This window comes from Manis javanica, chromosome 6 (assembly GCF_040802235.1).
Source record: "Manis javanica isolate MJ-LG chromosome 6, MJ_LKY, whole genome shotgun sequence".
NCBI lineage: Eukaryota > Metazoa > Chordata > Mammalia > Pholidota > Manidae > Manis > Manis javanica.
In genome coordinates this window covers 80,427,780-80,449,697 of record NC_133161.1, presented here as the reverse complement: position 1 = coordinate 80,449,697, position 21,918 = coordinate 80,427,780, and the positions used below count along the sequence as shown (strand labels likewise).

Here is a 21,918-nt window from a genome sequence, read left to right as displayed (position 1 = left end):
ATGCCAAGAACCAAAGTATTTTAGTAGTTCTCTCCAGATACTGGAAATAACATGTTTACTAATTCTTTCTTTTGAAATGCCCCCCCAAATAAGTACATATCAATTCTATTAAGTTCAGCTAAACCTGCATTACTGAAAACTTTTTAATGACTAAAATGCATTTAGGTCTTAATATTGGAACCTGAATCTTAATGTAATTTCAAGACATCTCATATTTCAGTCAAAACCTTTAGTTTGCATCTCAAAGTCCTTTATCATCTGCTCCTTCCCAATGTATCTCCTGTAATGCTTCCTTTCTGTGGGCTTTGCATGGAAGCCCACCCAGACCATGCACTCTGACTCTTTCGGTTTGGCCTGCTTTCTTCTGAGCTTTAGCTTAAGGAGGTTCTGTCCAACTTTGTTATGCTTTCCTCTGTCCCTGTCACCTTCTCATATCAAAATTATAACAGTAAAGGCCCAGCTCTGAGAGCGCCTGCTTCATGCATTCTCCTCATCTTCCCAGTCAGAAATGAACGGTCCTCTTATCTTCACTCTCATAGCACAAGATCACGTATCTGTAACTGGCAACTACCACTTTTTACCGTTGTAGTTACATTCATGCGCTTGGTGGAGGCAGAGTTTCTGTTTTCTCCACAGTCGTCTTCTTAAAAGTTTATCTTGGAACTATGCTGAAGCAAACGTAATTAAGTATTACTACTAATACTACTAATAAACTAAGAATTTTCCCCTTAATCAAACTAAAACATCTGAATAATTTGGTAGAGATTTCACTTTTTATCTAGCTGTGTTTTATATGAACCATAAACTTCTCATCAACCATGCCACTTGACATGGGAGTTTTTTTCCCCTCATGTGCTTTGTCAAAGAAACTTTGCACAATATTTTTTTGTAGTTTTAAAAGTCCTAGATGCAATTTTAATCTGTCCTACTGTATAGAAAAATGTGACTACTCAACTAGATGTATTGTTTTCCCAGTCACCCCCAAAGCTGGTTTGATTGGAAAAATTATTTAATAATACACGAAACATGGTAGAGCATAGCTTTGTGTATTTCAAAAAGTTCATCACAGACCATGGATATGGTTTAAAATTGTATGATTTCAAAATTAATGATTTAAGAATATTCTACCTCTGCTTAATTCTTCCAATTTCCTAAATTGTTTTTAGAAATCACACCTGTTATATATAAATACATTATGTGCCTATGTATTACTTATGAGGAAAGTTTATTTTACAGAGCAATTGAGGTTTATTTAATAAAGCATATTTTTTGTTTCTATTTTGAATTTCTACTTTTACTATCAAGTACCAACTAGAAGAAAGACTATCCCACAAACACATGCTGGAAGGCAGCCATTCATGTAGAGCAGGTTCCTGTACTGGAAGAATGACCTAGAGTGTTGACTCCTTGTTATGACTGAGTTTTTGAGAAAGCATTTCAGGTAAACAAATTTCATCTTCTGTGAGGCAATTCAATATGTTGTAAATCATTCTTTGACCTCTTAATTGTCTTTGAATGCTACATGGTTAGACATCATTTTGTTTTATCACTCCACGGTGGCTAACCCCATAAACCTGGTGGTAGCTCTTTTGCACGTCTGTCTTCAGTCAGTCAGCTCTGTAGGTTTTTCCCCTCCACTGAAAAATGCAGCGCTATCACCGTTCCTACCACATGATGGCAGCACTGTGCTCAGAGTCCGTGGAACAGAGCTGTGGACTGGACTATAAATTACGGAACCATGGAAATTAAAAGCTTTTGAGTCTAGAGATAACCACTCCAGAACCATCATTTCCCCTATAGAAAAACTAAGCCCTAGAAAGATGAAATGACTTGTCCAGGTCACATACTAATAAATGTGAGAAAGGAAAGAATCAAAACTAAACAGTGCTAATCCACTTTTCTTTCTGTTACATCCAGTTGTCTCTAATTAAGATTGCGGAGTCTCTGCCTGCCTTAGAATTTGGTACTTGGAATGTATACAGCTTTGCTGCCTACTATGTTCTGTCAGTGGTTTTATATCTGTGGTCCAGCTCAAATCTATTTCCAAATGTTTCAGGAATAAACTATAATGTAGGTGGGCAGCAATTTCCTAAATTATTTGGTTAATACAGTATTATCTTAATAGATACAATCTATAGGGTTTTATGATCAACTGTTTGGAATTAAATCAATCAATAATTCCTTTGTTTATTCCAGTAGTTTAATAGTAGAACTAAAATAACTACTTGGCTGTTTTAGAGATTGTGTTTATAGCACGCATATTTTTTTCTTTAGCTGTCTTTTATTTATGGTATTTAGTGACCTTTTCTACTTTCTCCCTGCTGCCTTTCACTCTATTTTCTATTATTGTCATTATCTCTGTTGTTATTTTTACCGAACAGATTTTACAGTTTTATCTCATCTGTTGATTTGTTTTGAATGTGGACCTGAATATATCAGGTTTTAAGTTTCATTAAGACAGGCATTATTTGGGAGGCACTCCCTTGCATTATGGCTAATCACATTTTTTTATATGCTTCCAATTAGAGTTCAGGGATATTAATTTAAGAAGAGGTGGTGCATCTTACAAGGTCTTTAAAAAGTTTAATTTTCTTTCTGAATTTACTTCAGTAATATTCATTTCCAATTTAGAAAAATATAAAAGAAGCCAGACACTAGAAAAATGGCATAAGTAGTTTCAATACAAATATTTGTGGGAGTGTTCACTTGCTGCTAAATTAAAAGTTTTCACAAATAAATGTACAGATAACAGACAACTGACTTCTATGTAAGTCAGTTGTAAACCCTTGTTTGGGACAGAGAAGGAAGGATGTCACTGAAATATTTTTTTAAATGACAAAATATTGGTGAATATATATACATATGTTATAACAAGTTATAATGAGTTATAACAAACCATGAGAAATGGATGTGGGAGTATATCTTTTTTCCCTATAAACACCAAAATATGTCCCTTAAGAGACCCCCGTGTTCACATAGTAGCTTTTCAGAGGAAGATGGAGCTATAATGCCTCTATTTCCTCTGTCCCATAAAGGTGGTAAAGCTCTTAATCATGTCACACTATTCCCTCTCTGCTCCCATTGGCCTTATGACTTAATTTTTCAAGATATTTTAAGGATCAGTTCAATCTGTTTTTTATCTAATGCTGTCAGTAATTTGCAGGTATTCCCTGTACTAACCAATCATCCATTCTCTATAGCTTTGTAGATAATAAGATGAACGATCACTTCAGGGAACAAAAGTTAATAATGCATAACTTCAATATAAAATGTATTTAAATGGAATGAGAGTAAAGTTAGTTTAACTAATAACATGATAGAGAGGATTCTTTGTTATGTAAATATAATATGTGATGGCTCAGTATACTATAATCCTTGCATTTATGCTATAATGTTGCCTTTTAAGTACATCTTCCTTTTTAAAGGTATTTTTGGTTTAGAACTGGTTTTGGAAGAAGTCACTTAAATATGGTTTAATTGGGGACCAACATTTCATGGTAAATAATGAAAAAAAGTTTAAGATGTTATTATAAATGAAATTAAGAAAGTAAATACATTTAGATTATAATTCCAGCTATGCTCAAGTAATTAGAATGATTAAAGAATTTATCAAATACCAAGTTTTGGTTTTGTGCTAAAAAAATGCTAACAATTGTTTTAACACAGCGAAGATCTTTATCTTTAAAAGATCAGTAGTAGGGCAATCATACTTATTTTTTGAAAGAAAAAAACATTCAAGATCTACATAAACTTTTCAAGGGCAACTCTTAATTTTTCAATGTGCATTTCATTCTCCTTTGAAATAGAGGTATTCTGTCTTTCAATTTGTTTGCAAAATATGTGGGATTGTTTGAGTAGAAAGTAATTATAAAAATGGTCGGTTTTGAAAAAAGCTTTAGATAATCCTGAAACTGGTAATTTAAATCACAAATACTTTGATAACAATGATGTTGCCCTTAAATGGAATCCAAATAGTTTGATTTTTATAAAAATACATTTCCAGTGTAAATAAATACAACATAATAGTAGCAGACTGGTTTATACGACCAATGCTGAAACACTGAGTGCCATTTTTCATGTTATTCCAATGTTGTCAATGGCCACAGAAAGAGTTTGGACAATTATTTCATAAATGGGACAAAACAACTTAATATCATTTATCTCTCTACCTTCTCCAAATAGATCAATTCCAAATACTTTCTGTCCTCCTGTGGTTGATTATATTTCAGTGGACTATAAAGACCATTAATGAGAAACAAAACCAGAACAAATAAATATATAATTAATTATATTTCCAGATTTAAACATATTTGACTGCATATAATTTAACTGAATGACCACTTGCAGCTTTCTTTTTTCAATCTTAGTTGAAGGTAGAAAAACTCACTTTTCTCATTGTTCAGAATTCTTCCCAGATAACTTTAATTGGTTATTAAAGAAATATCACTAGGATGGGATAGTCACAGGAATAGTGATTTTTGTCTCTTTTGTTCATTGCAGTATCACTAACACTTTGAAGAGGTTATGGAATAAAACATTCATTCCAAAAAAATAAACAAAACAAATGTACATATGAATATGAATAAAAGAGCAACTAATACATGTAATTCAGGTATTTTCTATAAATGATAAATATACTTTGAGAATTCCCATTTTAACTTTAGTTATTAATAATACACTCAATTAAGGATCAAGAATTAGGTAAGAGGAAAGAAACTTAATTTTTCCTCAAATTTGAATCAAGGTGATGATCTTCAGGTTTTCAATTGTTACTTATGCAATACAATTAATTTGCAACATATAGCACCAGTAATTAGATAACACAATAGAAGATAAAAAGAACAAATAATTTATAAATAACGTTTTTCTGATAAAATTTAATTTCAATAATGGGACACCACAAAAATTTACTCTACCTTTATAACACTCCCTTTCACTACACTTTAGGTAGGCAACAATTTGATTAAAAGCTAGAGGCAACTTACCTTCAAATTTTGAAAGTTAAAAGTATAAATATGGACATATAATCATAATTTAATCTAAATATCACCAATAATATATTTTAAATAAGACAATAAAGAAGAATCACTTATCAATCTTCATAATTATAGATTACCATTAAATGAGAAAGAAGCAGTTCTGAAATCTGATATGAGATATAAGGCATAGGAAATTTAGAGACAAATATGATAATTATATCTTGGAAGAAACCTCTACTTATCCAGTATTTTTGGCTATTGGAAAAATTATGATTGCTCATAGGTATGGATCAGTGTTTCTTAAACATTTTTATCACAATACTCCTTTGTATTCTTAAAAATTATTGAATTCCTCAAAGAACTTTGTTTCATGTGAGTTATACCTATCAATATTTATCATATTCAAAATTAAGGAAAAGTTAAGATATGTAATCATCAAGCACGTATTCCAGTAGCCATCAAAATAATGATGTCATGACACCTCATGTAAATGTAGGAAAACTCCACTGAACACTTGAGAAAGAATGAGAGTGAAAAAGGTGAATGGTATCTTAGTATATTCTTAAGAATTTTTTGAACCTTGTAGAGCCCTGAAAGAGTCTGGGACCCCTAGGGGTCGATGGACACATTTTGAGAATTACTGATCTAGAGTTACAGTAACAGAAATGAAGTATTAACTGTGAAAATGAGAAGAAACCAATTAGCCTGGCTCTTTGGCAGTCATCTTAAACCACTGTATACATGACAATCATTCATTAAAGAGAGGTGTCTTTGTAATTTTTATACTAAAGAAATATTAAGTTGGTAGCCTTACTTGAGGATATTTGTTATTATTTATAATTTATATTATTAACTGTTTTAACTTCTCTAAACTTCTTCAGAACTTGTTCTATCCAGAACGTCACAACTCTAGAAGTATAAGGTCTGAACTAAAAATTATATGTATCATAAAAATTTGCTTGTCTCTTTTTTGCTTATAAAAAATACTTTATGGCAGGCAGAAAACCAGAATATATAATGACATTTGGCAGGCATAAAATAATGCAAATTCTTCCAAAAAGGGTTTACTCTATATAAAGTTTTCTTAATTTCCTTGTACATTAATGGTTGGATGGAGTCAAAATAGTTACTCCATAGTTATTTACTTCATGAAATGTCATTAGGAACAAGAATGCTTTACAACGAACTAAAAGTATTCAATAGATCTATATAGAAAGAAATTTGAATCACATTCCATAAAAATGTCCATTTTTTATTATCTCTCTATATATATAGATTCCAAATTCATTTTACAAGGCATCAGATAAAAATATATTGTGACCTACAGAACTTAAGACAATGTGGTTTTGGGTTTGAAATATGTTAAAGAATAAAGGCAGATATTGCTTCTGTGCACTTTTTAGCAGAAATTTTATTCCACCATCTTTCTTATATGTTAAAAAAATAGGGACCTATGCCCCTTTTATCAAGCATTTTCTTCTTAAAAATGTACCTGTTCTTGTTTGATTTGTAGTTATCAGTATTTTTATTAGTTTCTATTTAAACTATCAATTAAATTAATTTTTATCTTTCAATATCTTAAAACATGTTGAGGCATAAAACTATGATTATACCTATGGTATTCCTATTCCTAACTAAAAAATGTTCCAACCAAAATTCTGTATTTCTAATGTTTTCATTTAAAATCTGTGTTTTTCTTTGGCTCCTCAATGATTAATTGTATATTCATAATATTCAACATAGTAATAAAATAAAAAGAAAAAGGGATTATCATCACAGTTTAGCCCAGTACACATGAAGACTCCTTTACCCTATCTCATTCCCCTAAGTCCCCACTCCCCCACAAGCTTATCTTGCAGAATGGAGAATGGGTGAAATACCATGGTTTTACATGATGTATTGCATGCAGATGAAGAGCAGAAGAAAATCAAGTAATTCACGGGTAGTCAGATATTTGGATTTAGGCAATAGTGTCAAGTAGCCAGATGGTGCCTTTGGCATTCCTCTGCCTCTCTCAGGAGCATTTCCCCTTGTCCCCTGATCCCACCTACCCGGGTGGTGACATGCCCAAATCCATGCTCATGTAGCACCCTCTCCCCGGGGTCCTGCACTGGGTCCCCAGCAGCCTTCTTCAGCTCCATGCTTCTCATTGCTTTCCTCCAGCAGCACCTACTTGCCTGACTCATTTCCTCAGGGTCCTACTCTGAAGAATTTGATAAATCCATTTTCTGACAATAATTTCCTCAAGCCCAAGTAATTTACATTTTAAAAATTAACTTTGTTAAAGATGTGTCATAAATCGTATGTAAGGGACTTTGGCAAATTAAAATTAGGTCTTTTTCTTCTTCTCAAATCCTGTGTTAACAGTCACACCCAGTCACACAGGCTTGCAGCTAGAACAGCTGACTCAGGTGCAGTAGTCCTGGAACCACGTCTGATACTGAGAGAGGCCAGGTGGTCTTGTTATTCACATCAAATGAAATGAGATTTAAATCTCCAGTGTGAAGCAGACAAACTTTATGTCAATGGGTTGCTGGAAACTATAGCTACTACCAGAAAAGAACAAAAGTGCCATTGATGGTCAGTCCCTGGAGTCACCTTTGTGAATGAAAGTCCATAAAATGGTCAGAACTATACACTTACTGTCTGTGACTCTGCATGTATAGAAGAGATATTTCAGGCAATAAATTTTACATGACTACAGAAAGTTTTGGAAATGCATAGTTAATAATTCTAAGAAAATATGGGGACCCTTAAAAAAACAAGACTTTAGAAAAGCATTTTGACATCATAGACAGCAAAGAAAGAAAACTCTGGTCCCCAGAGAAATAGGCACAGAACTTTGAAAGCTGAAATTATTCGCACAGATTTTGTTGGATGTTTGCTGCATTCACCTAATTTCAGTTTCAATTCTTTTAAAACTACCCAAGGTTTTCTTTTTTTAAGGTTGTCTTTTCTTCCTTCCTTCCTTTCTTTTCTTTTTTTTCTTGAAGGAACACACTGAAATGAGGAATGTAAGTCTGTTTTTATTAGCTTCTTCCATGCTTTATAGAGGACCTCCAAATGAACTGATTCTGATTTCTCCTCTGATTTCTCCTTTGCTTCCCTTTTGGACCCTCTCCTTTTCAGAAAGAGACTGGTAAAGTCTTTCTGACCAAAAGTGACACCTACTTTGGGTCAGAAAAGAATGGGACACTGGTTAGCTACCGCCTTCTGTAACCAGCCATTCCCTCTGCTTCCAGTACCCACCCTGCATCCCAGCCCAGCCTCCCACTACCATCTGGCCAAGAGCACAGTTCGCACAGACTGACAGCTTAGTAAGAGGTCACCACAACATATGGATAGGAAATTCTTCTTTGACAGGTGCCGCAAAAGAGCCTGATTGCAAGTGGCGTTCCCAGCAGCGATCTGTGGAAGTAGCTTCAAGCTTTTGCCTACAATTCAGTCACACCAAGGAACTCTCTATTACAATACCCTCACACAATTTACTCAATGATTTATCTTCTCACCTAATCTCCCAACATGTCCCAATGGCTTTTATCTTACTGCCTAGGGTGGAAGACTATTTCTACTCATTGTGTACTACTGTTTCTAAACTTAAAACTTGCCTAAACTCTTAGTATCAAGCAAAAATAGCTCAAGAATTAAAATTGCACTTAAAATGTAATATCTTTGATGCCAGCTAAATTAAGTTTCAAGGTCTTAAGAATGCTTCCTTTTGTCTTTAGTTTTGTATGGTTCAAAGAAACAAATGATTTTTTAAACTCTTTTCCCTAGTTGATGTCACCTTCTGAAATGGCATTGCCTGTGTTCAACCAAACCAATTGGCTGAGAAAAAAACATTTCCAGTGATTTCTAAATATAAACAGAGAGTTGTTTAGGCATCAGGATGATGTGGCACAATATGTCTAATCTTTCTCTTCAGGTTTCCTAGCATGCAAACAAAACCCCAGAGGGAGAAAAAGGGTCCCTTCTGGCTCACTCCGTAATTCTCGCTTGACCCATATTTTATGTTACTTCAAGAAAAAATCTACTAAGAAGCTCACAAAAAATATTTGAAAAGCTCTTTAGGGGCAACTTCATCACCCTTGATAGAAATGACTGCAGATGTACACACAGGCCCCTCAAAAAACCCTGCTTTACTGATGCATTGAGCTTGTGAAGTGAGAGGGTTTTATTTCTTTGGTTTGTGGGAGCTAAATTATCAGCCTTCAGAAAAGAGGATCACGTAGGTAGAGCAAGTCTAAATTGTATTCTGCCATAATTTCAAGCCATCTCTAATCATTTGTAAGAACCAGAGTGATACATCATAATAAGTAAATGACACTTGTTTTCACTGACATCAGGAGACTTTGACTACGAAGAAGCCAATGTATTTAAAAAGCAAAGGCTTGCCGATGTATTAAAAAGCAACAAGACAAGGGTTATATTGCCAATTCTGAAAGTCTCTAGCTGTGTATTCCTCTATTAGATATGCAAGCCCTTTGACTCGCTGATTGCTCACTCAGAAAACAGGGCTAAGAATATTTGCAATGAATATCACATCTACTAGGTGTGATAAAATGAAAAAATGGGTGATGAACACTTTTACAATGTGAAGAACTATTCAAATGCAGGGTGTTCATTTTAGATGAGATTACATGAACTCCACTGTGAGGTTTGAAATGCAAGACTTTTATCCAACCATGTAAAGTGCAGTTCATGAACAGGAACTTACTGGCTTTATATGTTTACATCTCTTACCAATTTTTTCTTTCTAAGCTTTAAACTAATTATATGTCATTTAACATAAGTTTAGTCCTATAATATGTTTGCTATTAGTTGTTTGGCAAATGAATAGTTGAATTACATTTTTCGTACATTTATAGTAGTAGGGAAATAATATATTTTAGAAAACAGGATTTTATTTTCAGCTATTAGAACAAAATTAAACAAGAAAGCACACTATGTTATTTTGGTTTCCTTTTGATTGTAACTTTCAATGAAGAATGACTTTAAGGTTCAATCACAGCACTTGAAATGTATGAGACTATCAGAGCATTATTCAAAGAAAGGGGATTAAACACATTTTGCTACAGATTTTAAGAACCCTAGCTAGAAAAAGAAATCAGATGAAATATTACATAGTAATACTTAAATTACGATAATTAAATACAGAGTGTGAAATAAGGAAAACCTTTGACTACTTTGACATTTATAATTATGGCATATTTGAAGTAAGAAAATGAATAACATTAAGAAACCAACTGAACTTACTTGAAAGAAAAGGTGAGAGGTGGAATTTTAAGTACTTTTAGAAAGTAAAGCTAACTGAAAAAGGGAAATTGTGGCTTTGGTGGAAATTTATAAACTGGGCTGAGTATATACAGATTCAGAATTACCTTAATGTTTAAGCTAATTGTTTCCTTAATTACCTGGCTAACTCAAGACACATCCCAGTTGTTTGTGCTCTGCATGGCCACATACATGATACATTTCCACTGCTCCTAAATGCTGACTTGCTGGGATAAGATTGTATTAAAATTTTAAATTTTCTGAGAGAAAGAGAAATACAACAGGAAAGGATGAGGCTTGATTTTAATTTTGTGGAAAGTAAAGAAGCATAAAATCAAGTATTTTAGGTTTCGAAGGGACTTAAGAGGGCAAACGCCACTCTCTTGTTTTTTAAAAAACTTTTACTTTATACATGTTTTTGCACTACATTTGACCATAATTTTATCATCACCCTGGTCTGATTCCTGTCACTGGCGGTGTCACTCTCTTGGGGAAAACTCCACAGATGCTGGAGTCAAATTAGGGACAGATATGAACTTGCTTTCCTTTCTGAATACAGCTATGGAATCAAGTTTAGATGTATCTCCTGAGCCAGGGTTCATAGGATTTGTCTTCTTCTCTCCAGGAACCTGAGAAGATGGGGAAGTAGATCAGATGTGGGAGAAAGAAACAGCGGAAGCAGTGCCTAGGGTAGCCAACCCCATTATTTATTTACATGTTTATGTAAGCTCTGATTCTTGTTATTTGGTAATAATTTTCTACCTAGCTTATAATGTCTATGACATGGAACTTTGTTCTATTCCCACATGTTCTATCATAACAGCCCTTACTAGCAACGGAGCCAGTAACTACAAATACTCTATTGCAAGAAATCAAATGAGAAAACAAAAACTGACACACTCATTTTAAGCTGCATCATATAACAATGGCTCAGAACCCAGGAGTTTATGAATGAAATAAAGATACTTTATTTATTACACAGGCACTTGGATATTCACATGCCCAACATATCTGATACACTTAACAACTACGGAAACATGAGTGGAAAATGTCTGTTTGTAGGATCAAGAGAGAACTTTCACCGTGTAAAGGTGAATGAGCACATTAACAATTTTTCCTTTACTTTCCTCTAAGAATTTTCAAAATCCACTGAATTTTTAAAAAGTTACACTTAAAATAATATGCAACAAAACTGAACTACATTCCAAGTGGTATGCTAACTCAAATTGTGAGCAATTTAAACTTTTATCACAATGCAACATATTTATAGTCATGCTTGAACAGATTAGGTTAGTAGCATGCATTCCATTCTGCAATATGAATACTGTTAATCTATTTCCCAACAGAAGTCAAAAGATGCCCAGCGCATAGAAAAATACAAATCACTGTAGTCAGTATCTTATGGGACTGATCTTGGGACTTAACACGGTGATGATGAAGTCCTGAAATGCCATGCCCACAAAAGCACATTAAAAAGTGGATAAACATATCTTATCAGACAATCTCTAAAAATTAAAAGCAGAGGGCTTTAAATCTGGGGGATGTTCTTGCTGTGTGCTTTGCATAGTGCCTTTCTGCTCACCTCCTTCTGGCTTGACTGGTCCATCAGACATCACCTTGCTGAGGGCTAGCTGGCTGTGGTCTTGGATGCCATTGGCTGGTGGAGGCAGATTATCACACTGAGTTCTTTGAATGGGGAGGACGCCCGCTATGCTGTGTCTGTGCTGATTCCTGGCATGATTAGACTGACTGCTTTCATGTGCCGTGGCGGCCACGTGGGTGAAATGGAACCCCAGGGTATGTGTCCTCGGATGGAGCCAGCTCACATGTTATCATGCAAACAGAAGTGATCTTTTGCTCTAAGTAAGTTGTGTTCTCAAATGCCAAAATGACACCACATGCACAGCACTAAAGGGGGTGAAAACTGGCTGTTTCTTTGGAAGTGATGACTTTGGGAGATGGGGAGAACATTAATCGATCTCCTTTGTCCAGCTAATGCCTCCTAAAGTGACAGGACACCTACATTTGTAAAATCTCTGTAGTTAGTAAGTTTCCATATAATTATATCAATCGAGTAAATTTTCATAAATTAAATGAAAATACAGCAGTTAAGATGGGTGAGTGGCTATGGTTTAATTGAGATCCTGACTTTCAAAGGATCTCTTATGGTTAGAAAAAAAATAACCTATAAATTCTCTGTTATCATATACAAAATGTGATCCAACAGAATGGACCAGATTGTGCTCCTTGAGAGTTTACATGGCCTCAGTGCATATGCTTATATATATATTAAAATTCTGTACTTTTTTGAGAAAATAAGAAACATTATTTTCTTCACAGGTTTTTTTCTTAGAAGACTAGAAGTTTCCCATATGGAAAGCTGCAACATTTCATGCATAATTTATTAATGCTTTTAAGCTTGAAATGACTTTCCCCCTAGGTTCTAGAACTTGGTTGCATTTACTTTTTTCCCTAAAATTGAGTGTTTTCAGATTCTAGAATCTGATTGCTCATCTGCTCTACATGCTTGTTTGTGTGCTTTTTTGGTATAATGCCTGAGAAGTTGGCAGCTGCTTGTGCTTATATTCCTGAATTCTAAAGGATTATTTAATTGCACGCAGAAAGGACACACAACATTGCTTAGCCTGCAAACATCACAGACACAGCCACCAAATACTATGAGCCAGATTGGATGGAGGGTGGAGACAAAGGAGAAACAGCCAGTTTTGTTGCAGTCTGTGTAAACATAAAAAGAAAAATCTCAACAGGAAAGAGCATATTTATGTACTGACATTGTTCTTACACAGACAAAGGGACAGAGAGCAGAGTGAGCAGGATATGCCGGAGACAGAAAGCAAAGGGAAGGACAGCAGAAGAGAAGGGCAACAGATGAACATTAAGCTGCCATGCTGAGGAATTTATTTGCGTCTTTTACTTGGTTGAAGGCGGAGTTGTTGCACGGCGGCTTCAGCAGCGGCTATAGCAGCCCCTGCGTCTTCCAGGTGGGCCTGAGTGACACTGGTTTTGCTTTGACTGCGAGATGGTCCGTGGGAGCGCAGGTGGCCTTCAGATGAGGATTTCGAGCTACCTGGACTGCTGTGGGATTTCTCAATGGTGGGAACCTGCATGTCTGGTTACAGAAGGGTAGAAACATGAGTTAAAGTTCCTCCTGTCAAGCGTGGTCTCACATAATTTGAAACTGTCTAAGATTTATGTTAATTCAGTTTCCTTTTTGGCTCATTTAGGCAACCGCTTGCCGCACAGTAATGTGATTAAACATTTGGGAAACAACTTTTGGGAGGAAAGGATGACAATCTTGAAAAGGGAGAGAAGTCTGAGGAGAGGACTACATTCTAACCTCATGTAAATAATATATTCACTTCCAGTTTCACCGAGTAACTCTGCTAATTCTAGTAGGGAGCAGTATGGGATAACAGGCCCATACTGCTGCAATGGAGTTTTAAGTAAAAATGTAGCAAATTCCTGAACAAAGGGGTGTGAGTGGCTAGGACATATTAAAAATGGAGACTGTGGAATCATCATTTGAAAAGATCTTAGAGAATATATATACAGATCACACATTAACTGTGGTCGTCAGAGAGAGAGAAGCCTTTATACTAAATGATCTTCAGGATCAGTCAGGGCAGCATTGGTCTGGCCAAGTGGGATCCATAAATGAGCTACAAAACTCATTCATAATTAATCTACAGCACTTGTTATAGTCCGTGGTTTATCATATCAACTCAGTGGCTTACTGGACACGGCCTCAGTCTTCCATCTCCTGGAACCTTGCACTTATGACCCATTTCTTTCTAATGTCCAAAGAACTACTTTCAATTTGATGTACTTTTGGAGAAGAGGAGGGAAGGAAGCAATACTCAGTTCCAATAAAAAATTATATTTAATACTCATAAGTAGTTATATATATCTAGATAAGGTACTATATAGTTATCTCATACAGGCAGTAACTTAGTGTATAATGAAGATTAATGCTGTGTTATAGGATAATTGGTAATGAACCTTCCAAAGGAGAAGTACATTCAAATGGGAATGCTGTGTATATTGTGAAACCCAATGAATGGCCTTGCTATTTAAAAATAATAATGGCAGTTTTGAAAAAAATCATACAATTAGCTTGAGTCCTGCAGTTAGGAAAGTTTAAATGCATTTCAGCACACCAATACTCTTGATGACATGGGGAAAATTTTTTGAAATGGTAAGTACAAAAAAGCAGGATGCAAAATTATGTCTGTTCATCCATTACATATAAAATACATGAATATACCTATAAAAATGGGGATTTAGACAATTAGAAGAAATATGCATACATAGTAATGATGATGATTAGTCAATGAACTATTGTGATTTGTCTATTTTCTGTATGAAATACCCAATGCATTTTATAAAATCATACCATGGATTTTAAGAGCTGAAAAAGACCAAATAGCCCAACCTCCTCCTTTTCTCAGGTTGAAAAGCAGAGTCAGAGAGGGAGGATCACAACGTCCATTTCTCCTCATCCCATATCCATTACTCTTTGTATGATACTACATTAAATAACTTCCAATAGAACCCGACCTTTCCAAATACGTTACACATACAGGCGCTCCTACTCAAGAAGATACGGAGTGAGCAACTAGACAAAAGCTTTTTGCACTTGAAATATCTCCTACCCTTGGATGGGTCCGGGAAGATCCCGTGGCTTCTGCTTTTGATGACGGATGGCTTTGGAGACCGCTGGCTGCTCTGACTGGGGTGGGGCTTGCCGTGGTCTAGGCTCTCGGTCTGCTCCTTGAGGGGATACCACCGAGGAGTGTTATCGAGGTGGGAGGTGCTAGATAAATCAATCAGTACCTGAAAAAAAGTACAGTAAATCAATGACATTAGTGGATGGAGGTGTAATTTATTCCTTACTTTCTGTGATATGAAAATTATTCAAGGATGTCATATGACCTTTGAGGATAAAGAGGATATCTTCTTCATTTTTCTTCCCCAGGGTATTGGCAATGGCATCTTCTGCATATAAGATGCTTAATAAGCATTCAGTTAGATTGAACTGCATAAATCTTTGACTATAAATTACATTACTCAGAGATGACATAAAAAGATTAGAGTCACAAATCAATCTTCTTATGAAATAAAGCTTTCTTTTGTTAAATGGACATATTCCAGTCCCGAACTTGGGGAGCATTTTTGAGGATTGTTTGGTTTTAGTCACAAGAGGGACAAAATGGAAAAAAAAAGAGGTCATTTGTAATGACTGAATTATTCCACTTTAAAATATACTTTAGTTCATACTTGAAATAGGGATTTGACTCAGTTTGTGATGAGAAAGCACTGTGTCATGATTTAATTGGCAGCTTTTTTCATTCTTAGTGGTTTATAACTAATGGTACATTTTACAGTTGCTGACCTTTTAGCTTTGATAAGATACAAAAAAAAAAAAAAACAAACCAGCACGATGGATATGATGTACTCTAAGTTCATGGTGAACAGTAAATTATAAGGACTTCAATAAGCCAGTTTTTTTTGAAACAACTGTGCCATCGCAGAGCCTCAGGTGAGGTCACAGTGGCCTAATTTTGATGGGAAAGAGAGGTAGAGTGCAGGACCCAACCATGGCCTCTTGTCACCTAGACCACAGAACTCTTTTCTATTATCTCCCTTGAAAGGATGTCATTATCTTCTCAGGATCACATATTTTCAGGGATGATTTATTTTTTAATACTAATTTATAACCTGCTCTAAGCAAAGATCAATAAATGTAATTCATATATTGGAATATGAAAAATGAAAAAAAGTCACAGCACCTGTCAGATTTCATGATTAGGTTAGAGTCCTTGAGTATTTACAAAAGATTGTTTATTTATTGTTTTCTCCTACTTCTAGTTTTGCTTCATAAAAATTTTTGAGGGATTTTTCATGTACTATTTAAAAGAAATAAGAATGTAAAATGTCCCATTAAGTCATTCATACATGCAGTGAGGAACAGCAATTATATGTATAAACCGAGAATCCATTTTTAAAAATCCAGCTCAATTTACAATAAATTTACCTCTAATCTTTAGCATAATAGTTTGGATTCACAGAATGATTATATATTTATCTACCAAAACTTCATCGTGAAAATTAATTATAAAGTACATTGAGTGGCAAAGTGAAAACCATTTCTCAAGTTGTTATTCACCTATTCAAAGAATCAATCAAGAAATAAATTCTATCCACCAATGAACATTATTCAGAAATGGTTATCTTATAAAGTTAAGAAATATGCATAGCATCAAGCTTTAATTGGTGGTTTACATTGAAAACAATAGGAAAAGAATAATCCGAGGCTCACCTCACCAAGAAAGTCATTTGAAGAAAATCTATCATAATCCCAGACTGTCACCTCCAGTGTTTTCTTCTTGAGCTACAGTTCAAATCAAAATGTCATTAACCTCATTTCTCATCATAATTTTGCCTTACACTCATATTACAGACCTCCTTGGAATCTTTCCATTTATATGAAAATACTTTCAATTTTATCTAAAACCATGTGAGTTTATATTAAACATGATGCAAAATATCAATGATTTTGTAGTCCAACCTCATGAGTGGTTGATCATAAGAGGTCTCAGTATTTTATAATCAAAATAGTAACTTCACTCCTTTCCTGTTATTCTACTCCATTTTAAAAAATAGAAAGCATAATCTACAAATACCCTTTACTACACAGAATTCATAGGTTACATAACTCTTTAGGTTATTTAGATAAAGGTTTTGGATTAGAGTTTTGTGGTTTCAGGAAACTGCCAAATAACATAGTAGCACTGTCTTAATTCTGCAGGTGAATTTAACTTATTCAAGACCCTAGATTACCATTTATATCCAGTGTCTACTTCACAGTCAAATTAGAAATGTTCCAGAGGACACATGACAAACCTCACTTATAATCCTGTACACTAGTCATCTTTATACTTTCACTTGTACAGGTTAGCTCCACAATGCCACATTCTTAAGAGGCCTTAATTTTGAGAAGAGATGAGTTCCTAAAATGTTGCTTGGTGTGATAATACATTTCTAAGGATTAAAACTTTCCTTTGTATTGTTTAAGAAAGTCAAAATACAGCTGCTGTAAGAGAATGAAACTGGATCACTGTCTAACCCCATACACAAAAGTAAACTCCAAATGGATCAAAGACCTGAATGTAAGTCATGAAACCATAAAACTCTAAGAAAAAAACATAGGCAAAACTCTCAGGGACATAAACATGAGTGACTTCTTCATGAACATATCTCCCCAGGCAAGGGAAACAAATGTAAAAATGAACAAATGGGACTATATCAAGCTAAAAAGCTTCTGTACAGCAAAGGACACCATCAATAGAACAAAAAGGTATCCTACAGTATGGGAGAACACATTCATAAATGACAGATCCAATAAAGGATTGACATCCAAAATATATAAAGAGCTCACATGCCTCAACAAACAAAAAGCAAATAATCCAATTAAAAAATGGGTAGAGGAGCTGAATAGACACTTCTCCAAAGAAGAAATCCAGATGGCCAACAGGCACATGAAAAGATGCTCCACATTGCTAATCATCAGAGAAATGCAAATTAAAACCACAATGAGATATCACCTCACACCTGTAAGGATTGCCATCATCGAAAAGACAAACAACAACAAATGTTGGGGAGGTTGTGGAGAAATGGGAACCCTCCTACACTGTTGGTGGGAATGTAAACTAGTTCAACCATTGTGGAAATCAGTATGGAGGTTCCTGAGAATGCTCAAAATAGAAATACCATGTGACCCAGGAATTCCACTTCTAGGAATTTACCCTAGGGATGCAGCACTCCAGTTTGAAAAAGACAGATGCACCCCTATGTTTATTGCTGCACTGTTTACAATAGCCAAGATATGGAAGCAACCTAAATGTCCATCAGTTGATGAATGGATAAAGAAGATGTGGTACATATACACAATGGAATATTATGCAGCCTTAAGAAAAAAACAGATCCTACCATTCGCAACAACATGGATGGAGCTACAGGATATTATGCTCGGTGAAATAAGCCAGGCGGAGAAGGACAAGTGCCAAATGATTTCACTCATATGTGGAGTATAAGAACAAAGGATAACTGAAGGAACAAAACAGCAGCAGAATCACAGAACCCAAGAATGGACTAATAGTTACCAAAGGGAAAGGGACTGGGGACGATGGGTGGGAAGGGAGGGATAAGGGCGGGGAAAAAGAAAGAGGGCATTATGATTAGCATGTATAGTGCATGGGGGGCACGGGGAGGGCTGTGCAACACAGAGAAGACAAGTAGTGATTTTACAGCATCTTACTACGTAGATGGACAGTGACTGTGAAGGGGTATGTGGGGGGAACTTGGTGAAGGGCAGAACCTAGTAAACATAATGTTCTTTCTGTAATTGTAGATTAATGATACCATAAAGAAAAGAAAGTCAAATACAGCCAAATATATTTTTTGCACTATAAACAAATCAAATCATATTGTACAACTTAAAGTTATGCAATGTTATATGTCAACTGTATCTCAATAGACCTGGAAAAAAATGGAGTGGCCATATTTTTTAAAAAAATCAAGCCAATTGGAATTTTGCTCAAAATATAGTAAATTTGGCCCACTCTATTGAAATACTTAAATTTTGAAATAATTGATGGAAAGTGTTCCACTCATCTTATTTCATTTATTTATTTGTTTATTTTTTGGCTGCTCTGTTAAATGCACACACATACTTTCACAGTACCTTTGAACTGTATCCATTTCCTTTCACTGGCTATATTTCTAAGATGTATTTTACTTAATTCTTTCTGTTTGTACAGAAAAATTGATATGATTGAAATCTTTCAATACTTTTGTCATCACAATTCTTACATTAGTCTAAATCTGTCAGATAGAAAGTAATCATGCATACCTGTTCCATGGAGATACTTTTATAAATTACTGTTTGATTCCACTCAGGATTAAGACTTTTCTGAACATATTTAGTTCTTCTTTTGTACTCGGCACTGAATCAGAGGAAAAGAAAGAGTTACCTTGATTATGCACCTTAACTGATGACTTCACAGTCAACCTGAAGGGCGTGCAGACATTTTAAGAGGATACTTTGTTTTGAATCACTGTGCAATCATCTCATCATCTTCATGTCTTAAACCTTATTTTAACTTGAATGCACAATGACAATTTAAAAATATGTTGGATGCCTTAGTTTAATTTGCCCTACAGTAGTTTTTTAGATAAAAGCTTTTAGATGCTCTAACTATACTATAATTTAGAAATCTTCCTCCTTCCCGAATGCAGGAGATAATTACATGAACTATATGGTAATGTCAACATCTCCTTGCCCCATAAATAATAATTTGGCATTTAACTTTTCTATAGTTTTACAGCTCATCATGTCAGCGAAGCCAAATGTTCTTTAAATTCATTTTTTCCAAAAAAATTGCAAAATTGTTTTGACTGAGGAAAGAATGAAAAATGGCTGTTGCTATAGCTGAGAGTCCATGAACATTTCTTATCTCTTCCTTAAGGTATATTCTTCTTTATATATACCTGTTCCAGATACCTTCTTTAAGGTATACTCTTCTATAAGGTATATAAGGACATTTAATCTAGTTATAAAGCTGTTTTTATTAATTCTTGGTATACAAATTCTTGGTTTATGCCAATAGTTTACATTACAAATCATGAACTGAAAAAAAAATTCCTCATTCATTAGCTTGGGGCATTTGAATTTATCCTTGACTTTTCCATCCCTCTGAGCAACAGTTAGAAATTTGTATCCTACATGTTTAAAAAAACTTATTTCCAAAACCTTTTCTCATTAAGTCTGGCAACATCTATCACTGGCATCATGCAGCTGGTGGGGTTAGACTTACTGCTATGGGCTATTAGCCAATGCTGCCCACATGGACAAGCCCGTCCCTAATCCCCACTGCCTTTTTCTGAATTTTATGCTTAGGCTTATGTCTCAAGTCCTAGACAACATCAGAGTCCTACTCATCTGGGGTCATTTCATGTGCCTGGACTTCACAAGTTGTCTTTCTCTAATGGGACTGGATCCTGACTCTTGGTCTGTAGTTCTATTCCCAACTATGGGGAGACTAATTCTTGCTCTGTTCATTCCTGATCACAAGCATTGCCACATCCTGAATGCCTACTATTGTTCCCCAGACACTAATTTACCTAGCCATTCTAGATGAAGCTAGTGAGAATCAAGCTCCAGTTCACCACCAACTTTTAGAAATGGATCTACAGCCAAGTGTCCTTCTTCTTTCTCCAACTTTATTCTTTTTCTTATCAGTTATATGCCAGGGCAGTAACTCCCAGCATTGCATACTGGGATCACCTAGGAATCAGAGTTCCAAGGGTGGGAGGTGGGGAAACCAGCATTACACCCACATAACCTCACTCTGCACCCCAACAAGATCCTGACTTCATAGGTATGGGTGAGGCTTGAGCATCAGAATTTAAAAAATCTTCCTGGTAAATCTAATGTGTAGCCAAGATTGAGAGCTACTGAATTTACATCTTCCAAGACCTCGCATTTCAGCCACCATGAATTGCATAGAATATTAAGAAATAAAACAACACTCCTTTTACTTTGAAATAACTCATTCAAATGTACAAAAATAAGAGCAGGATCAACAACTTTATCATTCAAGATAAAATGCAGTTTGGAGGAAATGTACATGCAATGATTTAAAGAAATAGGAACTCTCATGGAAAGAAAGTATGTTTGTACACACACATCTTAGGTAAATTGTCAACATTTAGTGAAGTTTATGTACCTAAACACTCAGAAAGTTCTTTGACTGATTCCTTTTCTACCTTAGAGAAATTCTCCCACCTGTGCCCAAGGAATGTGTTCAGAAACATTTACAGGGACATTGTTTCTGGTAGTGTGTTGATAATTAATAAATACATGATATATTTATTTTAACTGTAAGCAACAGTTAAAAATAAATGAAATATACCTCTATATATCAAGATAGATAAATCTTGAAAAAAATCTTAAGCAAAAAACTTGCAGGATAACTGCAGTATGTTATCATGATTTAAAGTTAAAATCATGTGAAATAATATTTCATTATTTATATATGAAATATATATACATTATTTATGTATACATGTATATGTACAGCTAACATTTATATCATAAGACAGCTTGGGAATTTTAGATATTAAATTCTATTTAGCGGTTGTCTCAGGTGGACAAGGGGATGATTTCAGAAGGCTTCAGCGGTATCTGTAAAAAGTTGATTTAAAAAAAAATCTCAAGCCTGTATTGCAAAATGTTAATATTTGATAGAACTGGGTAGTAAAAACACAGATATTTGTCAGAATATTTCTGATAATTTTTAGTAGGTTAGAAACATTTTATAATAAAAATTCAAAATTGTTTTGGTGAACTATGTCTCTTTATAGTTTCTGTTTTTGAATTTTTTTTTAAGACATAGGAAGAAAGAATGTGAGCACTTTCAAGTTAATGGCAAGCTGTGGTTACTACTTTAAAATTTATGGCTATTCCTCCAGGCAGCTACACTTGGAAGTAAAACACATGGTAGTATGAGTTTTAAAGTTTCTCTTTGTTTGGAACATTATCAAGGTGATGTGAGCATGGGCAAAACATTAAGGATGAGATTCA

The 21,918-nt window shown here is 34.8% G+C and overlaps 1 protein-coding gene across 3 annotated transcripts in view; it reads right to left on the bottom strand.

The window, feature by feature from the left end:
• The window catches only part of PCLO (piccolo presynaptic cytomatrix protein), a 421,109-nt gene that overhangs the window by 46,411 nt on the left and 352,780 nt on the right, over positions 1 to 21,918 (bottom strand). For 2 of the 3 annotated variants that reach the window (XM_073238908.1, XM_073238909.1), the window contains 5 exons: positions 19,186 to 19,279; positions 16,594 to 16,665; positions 14,927 to 15,107; positions 13,189 to 13,383; positions 11,836 to 11,910 (listed from right to left, as the gene is read on the bottom strand). In XM_073238908.1, coding sequence (XP_073095009.1) covers positions 11,836 to 11,910; positions 13,189 to 13,383; positions 14,927 to 15,107; positions 16,594 to 16,665; positions 19,186 to 19,279 — 617 coding nt within the window. The remainder of the gene's footprint in view (positions 1 to 11,835; positions 11,911 to 13,188; positions 13,384 to 14,926; positions 15,108 to 16,593; positions 16,666 to 19,185; positions 19,280 to 21,918) is intronic. The other variant, XM_073238910.1, reaches the window with a different exon arrangement.